The sequence below is a fragment of the Mus pahari genome, chromosome 23 (assembly GCF_900095145.1).
Source record: "Mus pahari chromosome 23, PAHARI_EIJ_v1.1, whole genome shotgun sequence".
NCBI classification, from domain to species: Eukaryota; Metazoa; Chordata; class Mammalia; order Rodentia; family Muridae; genus Mus; species Mus pahari.
The window spans coordinates 40441388-40448527 of NC_034612.1; the positions used below are offsets into that span (position 1 = coordinate 40441388).

Consider the following 7140-nt stretch of genomic DNA (forward strand, 5'->3'; position numbering starts at 1 on the left):
CCCTAGTTTCTTCTACTCCTGAGGTTTATCCTTTGCAATGTCACATCATTTCAATGTATAATAATGACTTAAAATAGAGTTCTTTCTAGATTGCTTCACTGTTTTCCCCATGTATCAGTAGTAGAGAAAACCATCTACAGCCAAACAATTCGGGACAGCAGACATATTTTTTATTAAAGGTTTTTTTTTTTTTTAAATGCATTATCTCCAGGGTTCTTGAACTGACAAGGTCTGGCTTTTTTTTTTTTATGATTATTAAAATGTACTTAGGTTGCTGTTCTTCATGGGCTATAAATCTGCTTTTTTTTTTCCTGTCTTCTGATTTTATTATCAATGCTGGCCATCTGCTGACAGTCGGACAGCTGTCTCCTTACCCTGTCAGCATCCTTCTCCCTCCACTCCCTCCCCCCCTCCCCACCCCCCCGTAATTTGTTGTTTAGTTCAACATACACCGCAGCTGGAGGACGGGCTTCTTAGTATTGTCTGTAGAGGAGAAAATGACTGTATGGAGCAGTGGATGTGGCTCAGGTGGTAGACTGCTTGTCTGGGTTGCATGAAGCCCTGGGTTCGGTCCCCAGCAATACTCAAACTGGGGTAGTCACACCTATGATCTCCGTGCTTAGACATGCAGGCAGGAACATCAGATGCCCAAGATCCACCCTCAGGTACATAGTGAGGTGAAGGCTGATGGGTGGGTGGGAGTGCTAGAGGAGAAAGGAAGGCGGGCAGGGAGGGAGGGAGGGGAGGAGGGAGGGAGGAAGAGGGGAGGTAAGTTGGAATAGGTCAGGTACGGAGGACGTCATCAAAGAAATTGTTCTTGCTCGACATGATAGCCCATACCTGTGATACCATCCCTCTTGAAGCTGAGGCAGGAGGATTGTGAACTCAATGGTAGTCTGGGTTATATAATGAGACCTCTCAAAAAGTATGTGGCACTCTCTGGACGCCAGCTGGCTGGGTTTCATTTTGGGGACATTTCTGCCTTTAAAAAAATTAAAACTTCTAAGAGACAGATTCTTAAGTAGGACTCTGCGATGCCTGTCGTTTAGAACAGGACTCTGCCATGCCTGGCGTTTAGAACAGGACTCTGCAATGCCTGTCCTTTAGAACAGGACTCTGCCATGCCTGGCGTTTAGAGCAGGACTCTGACATGACTGTTGTTTAGCAGTTCTAATTCATATGAAGAAAGCAAGGTGATAGAATATAAAAATCAACGAATATAGTGATACTGAAGCCAATCTGCATCCTGACCTTGGGCAGTGGCTTTTAGTCTTTCCCATCAGCTCCCACTGAAGTGGCCGTTGCCTGTCTTCTAAGGTCACAGCAAAGACTTCCATTTACTATATGGGAAGCATATGGGTCCAAATCAAGTTCAGTTCCACCGTGAAAGGTAGAGCTCCCTTCCTATTGGCTAAGGGGATTCCACCCCGCCATTAAAGGGCTTGGTGGGCGAGCATGAGCACCTGAGTTCAGACTTCCAGCTCACAATGAAAAAGCTGGACACGGAGACATGAGTTTCTGTAACCCGTGCTGGTGAGGTGAAAGAGTGAGGGGTGGGGGGCAGGCACATCCCTGGAGCTCAGTAGCCATCCAGACTAGCCAATCAGTGAACTCCGGGCTCAGTGGGATATCTTATCTCAGAAAGGAAAAAGGACAACGCTCATAGACCTCCAGGTTTCGACACTCAAGCTCATACGTGCACACACATGTGTGTGTGAAATAGGACGTGCACACACTCACACACACGCACACACACACACACACACACACACACACACACACACACACACACACACGGGGCTGGGGATTAGCCTGTTTCTCTCTTTGGTTTATTATGTTGGGTAATTGGCATCTGCACAAGGAGTCAAAGATAAGCCAAGAGTTATGTACCACCCTGTAAACCCAGCACTTGGGAGACAGAAGCAGGGGATCAGGGTCTTGAGATCAGCCTACATAACATGAGATAGTCTCGAGAAACAAAAATCTAGGCTTGCCGCGCATGGCTGTGACCTTGAGTGTTTGGAAAGCGAAGGCTGGAAGATCAGGAGTTCGAGCCTAACCTCAGCTACATACTTTGTCTCAAAACAAAAAAACAAACAAACAAAAAAAAAGCTGGCCCTTGAAAAGAAAATTCAGGCGAATCCTCAATTCAAAGCCACTGGAGGCTGTACAATGAGCCCAAGGCCAACTAGGCATCTGTGGCTACAGGAGCCACCTTAACAAGCAGACAAATAAACAAGTCATTTTTCCTCTGTGTCCACTGTTGGAATTGAATTACAGATCTTATCACTTGAAAGTCTAATAACACAAGAGCCCCGAGGCTTACAAACAACACTTAAAAAAAACAAAAACAAACAAACAAACAAACCGGATTCTCAAGTTAGGAACTGAAAGAACAAACTCAGACTTCAAACTGGCACGCACAGACACCTCCACAGGACAGTGTTGTCTTCAAATTATTTTGGATTCTTTAATCAGGTGTCACCGATGCCACACTGCCGTCACGGTCAGCTCTATAAAAATAAACTCTGAGTCCCAAGTATGCAGGCTACAGGGGACATGGGGGCATCTCTGCTGGCGTTGGCCTTTCCGGGATCACTCTAAGTGTCCGTTTTGGTAATGGGACATTCTTCCCCTGCCCAGGGAATGTGTCCGCTTCCTCCGGCCCCTCTCCTTCCATGCTGCTTTGTAATTCCAGCCTCCATTACTGAAGAAAAACATTCAATTAGTCCCAGTCAAGAATAGAAAGTGACTTGGGATTCCGGCTCTTCTCCGCAGCTGTGTCTGTGTTGGGGAGGATTTTCATTGACCTCATAGAATTCTTCTGAGAATAATGCTATTGAGAGATCATCTTGTATAGCCTGGGGTGTTGTGGTTGGTGCCTTTAATCCCAGCATTCAAGAGGCTCAGGCAGACAGGCTCTGTGGGTTCGAGGCCAGCCTGGTCTACATATTGAGTTCCACGACAGCCTGGGCTACATAGGGAAACCCGTCTCAAAAACAATTACTTCCCTTACGCCTTGTCTCGTTAGCCTGTTGCTGGTTTCTTTTGAGGCGGCACACTTAATATTAGTAAATACTAGCTTCATTATTATTATTACTATTGTTATTATCATCATCATCATATTTGAAGCCAATCACTTTGAAATTTACAAGTCGCATCAACAGGTGTCTGTTTTCCCTCCGGGGCGTGTGGTTTCTCGCCGACTCTTGGCTTCCAGCAGGAATTCTCTCTCCACTTTGAGTTTTGTCTGGACAAATGCAAGCTGTTTCAAGCTGTTTCTACTTGTAGCCCAGAGGCCCTGGTTCCCAGAGCAACCGCTTCTCATCCACACTGTCTTATCTCTGCCCCAAGGAGGTTTCTCCAGCACCAGGAGACACAAGCCGTGCCAGCAGGCTCTGCGGGGCGGCACGTGTATCTGGTTTGCGTGGACTGTGGGTCAGGCTCATGTTCCTGGAGTGCCCGGAGCGGCTTCGCTAATCTGTCAGTATAGTATGTTCCCGTGGATAAATATAGACAGACGGGGCACTCAGAGTTATAGCTCACTGTGCAGCTGGTATGAACAGCCCGTCCTGGAGGGAAGGCCTGTTTTAGTTTTATTCTACTGTAGGTTTTCCCTCATCCGACGAAAAATCCACCTTGGACCCTATGATAGCTGCGAGCAGCGCGACCATGGGACCCATCGTTAGGCTTTTTGGCTTTGAAACGTAGTCCGAGTTGCTCGTCTGGGCCGTTTGGATCTCACTTCAGGCCCATGGAGATTACAACGGCTTGTTGGAGAAGATCCTGTGTGATCAGCCTCATCAAAGGTCTGGGTAGGTTTGAAGGGCTCTTCTGTGGGGTGGTGGGGAGCTTTCACACTGGGAGATGGCGGCTTCCCCTGTCTTGGGGGGAGGGGCGGGGGAGGGGAGACTTGCCCTCCAGGCACAGGGACTGACTTAGAACATGGCTGTTCAGACAGGAACCAAGGCCTCTCAGGCCTTCTGTTTGGGTCTGGAACATCTCAGGAGTAAAAGAGTTCTACTTTTGTATGGCTCCATGGACAAGCGCCTGGGATGTGATAGGGATTTTTCTGTACATACAAACGACACTAAAAGGTTTTACGTGGTTGTACTGGAAAATGGCTGACCCCAAGGGAACAACCAGTTAAGTATTTGGGAAATCGTTGATGCTACAGAATTTGATATTTTAGTATAAGCTTGATATATTCTAAATACTTGTGTAAATCCCCCCGGTTTGTTCTAAATGTGGAAAGCACCCTAAATTTCTCCTGTTCCCTGTGCTTTCTGACTTAGCCTTCTCCAGCATTTAAAACATAAAATGCTTTTCTTTTTTCTTTTTTCTTTTTTCTTTTTTCTTAATGAATTTAAAATCATGGTTTGTGTTGGTCAACATTAAATAGGTCCAAACTGCATATCAACCATTCCTTTGTCGGATATGTTCTCTCTAGATTGGATTTTAAAAGTGTATCTTTTTTTATACGTATCTATGAGTGTTCATCTACAAATATATATGTGCACCACATGTGTGCTTGGTGCTTGGGGAGATCAGAAGATGGCATCATATCCCCTGGACCTGGAGTTACAGAGGGCTGTGAGCCACCACAGGGTACTGGGAACCGAACCTCGGTCCTCTGAAAAAGCAGCCAGTACTCTTAACCACAGAGCCATCTCTTCAACATTAAGAGCCTTTAAAAAGTACATTTATTGCTTTATTTGTCTGTGTGTGTGTGTGTGTGTGTGTGTGTGTGTGAGAGAGAGAGAGAGAGAGAGAGAGAGAGAGAGAGAGAGCATGTGCATGTATGTGTGCTCATTATGTAGATGCCAGAGGACAGTATGGGGGTAATTCTTTTCTTCTATGATGTGGATCCCAGGAGTTGAACTCAGATCATTGGGCTTGATGTCAGGCACTTTTATAAGATAAGCCATCTTCTAGTCTCCCTGGACTGAAAATTTAAATATCACATAACCATTCCAAAAAGATTAATGAGATGAAACTCCCATGACAAAGTTAATTTCATGCATCCTGGATGGTGTAACACTCTAATGGTGGTAGGAAAAGCTAATTTGTAAGTGGGACACATTTGGAGCACATTGCTCTAACAGAGGAGAAATGGTTTGTTTACTAAAAATGACTTATGAAAGATTTGGGAGACTGAATGACTTGTAATTATTCCGCAATGCCGTCTATACTGATCCTGTTAGATACCTGGATATGATGATAATGTTTCTATTTCTAGGAATAAAATCTCCTCTAGGCATTACTTGGCCTCTTCATTTTTGTGGTCTCTGGGGTATGAATTATAGAAGTTTCTCCTTTGAAAATTTTGTCAATATATGATAGGCACATAAGTTAAGGGATAAACTTCAAAATTGGGGGCATTTTAATTAAAAATTTAAAATCCCTCTAAAACCCTACATCTTGACAGGGCTCATGTGAAATGCTTGAGATTTCTATGGTGTGGCTTCCTGGTCATACTGCAGACTCTCCTAACAGGGCAGCCCTTTTCTTCATGGTCTCTTTGCTCATCACTCCTTGTCTTGCCATGCCTGTCTGTCTGTCTTTCCTTCTGTTTGTCTTCCTTCCTTCCTTTTTTTTTGTTGTTGTTGTTGCTGGTGTTGTTGTTGGTGGTGGTGGTGGTGGTGGTGGTGGCGGTGGTGGTGGTTTTGGTTGTAGTCCTGGTTTGTTGAGGTAAAGGTTTCACACTGTAGCCCATGCTAGCCCGGAACTCACTCTGTAGCCTAGACTGACTTCAAACTCACAGCAATCCTCCTGCCTCAGTGTCCCCAGTTCAAAGATGGCAAGCATGAGCTACCATGCCCAACATTTTGGGTTTTTTTGTGGAAGCAGAATCTCACTATCTAACTCATGTTGGCCTCAAACTCTCCAACCTCCTGCCTCAGCTTTGGATTGCTGGACTTACATGTACGCATCATCATGCCAAGCTCAATTGTCTTTCTTGTCATAATACATAAAATCTACTTTTAGAGGGGCTCCGTATCAACATATCCACTTCGGTGCCTTGATAGATTTAGGTCCATCTTAGATTATAAACATCTGTTAGGCTGTATTAAGTGAATCTGATAGTCATTGAAACATTTAAAAAGTGATGTATAATTAATAGAGCCTAAAATTACTTACTTTTATTTATATAGATATATGAATGTCTTGCATGCTTGTGTAGGTGGGTACCACATGTGTGCAGTGCCCAGAGAGAAAAAAGATCATATGAACCAAATATTTCTTAAATAGTTTGATGTTAAATGAAACAGAAACCAGCCTATAGTGATGTGTAATGGATCCCCTGGAACTGGAGTTATGGTGTTGTGAGCCATCATGCGGATGCTGAGAAACAAACGCAGGGCCTCTGTAAGATCAGCCAGTGCTCCTCACTAACCACTGAGCCATCTCCCCAGCCCAATTTGTTGAGCTTCTGTTGTATCCAATGCAGTGGAAACACATATGCTGTAGACGTTTGGAATGTAGACTTTGTGGTCCCATGTATTATACAATGTTCATGTAGCATAGCTTTCTCCAACACAATTGCATATGCATGTTATTGCACACCTAGGTGCATTTATATTACATACACTGCAATGCACATTGTAATGTGTGTTGTGCCTGTACACAGTTATATACTTTTAAAGTACATATACTATTAATATAGCCACTACTGTCTCTTCGACTTACAGCCTTTGTTTGGGAAAACATGGCAGCTGCTGACATATTCAGTGTAGATCCACAGACAGCTTGTGCACAGTCTTGGTATGTTTATATAATGGACCACCGATGATTCATCTCTTGCCCTTGAAGCTTGATGACTTATGTGCCTAATAGATACCTCCAAAAGCGACTTGGTCATCTGGCAGCCCTCGGATAACTGTCTGTGAATGGCTCTGGTCACTCAGCATCTGCAGCCTTTTAGTACCTGCAGCATAAACATATTCTACGCAGACCTAGAACACACACACACACACACACACACACACACACACACACACACACACGCCTGCCTATAGACACAGCCAAGACCAGCAGCAAGCAGAATACCACCTGCCACTCGTTTTGTTTGGTTGGTTGGTTTTTTGTTTTTGTTTTTTTGTTTTTTTTTTTGTTTGTTTTTTTGTTTTTTGTTTTTTT

General features: G+C 44.3%; 1 protein-coding gene across 10 annotated transcripts in view; it reads left to right on the forward strand.

Moving 5' to 3' along the window:
• Fry (FRY microtubule binding protein) overlaps positions 1-7140 on the forward strand; it is a 398256-nt gene that overhangs the window by 182841 nt on the left and 208275 nt on the right. Inside the window, exon 1 of one of the 10 annotated variants that reach the window (XM_029533780.1) lies at positions 3450-3815. The exons of 8 other annotated variants lie outside the window; for them this stretch is intronic. In XM_029533780.1, coding sequence (XP_029389640.1) covers positions 3755-3815 — 61 coding nt within the window. In that variant the 5' untranslated portion in view covers positions 3450-3754. Of the gene's footprint in view, positions 1-3449; positions 3816-7140 lie in introns of those variants that run through there. One more of the 10 variants, XM_029533781.1, reaches the window with a different exon arrangement.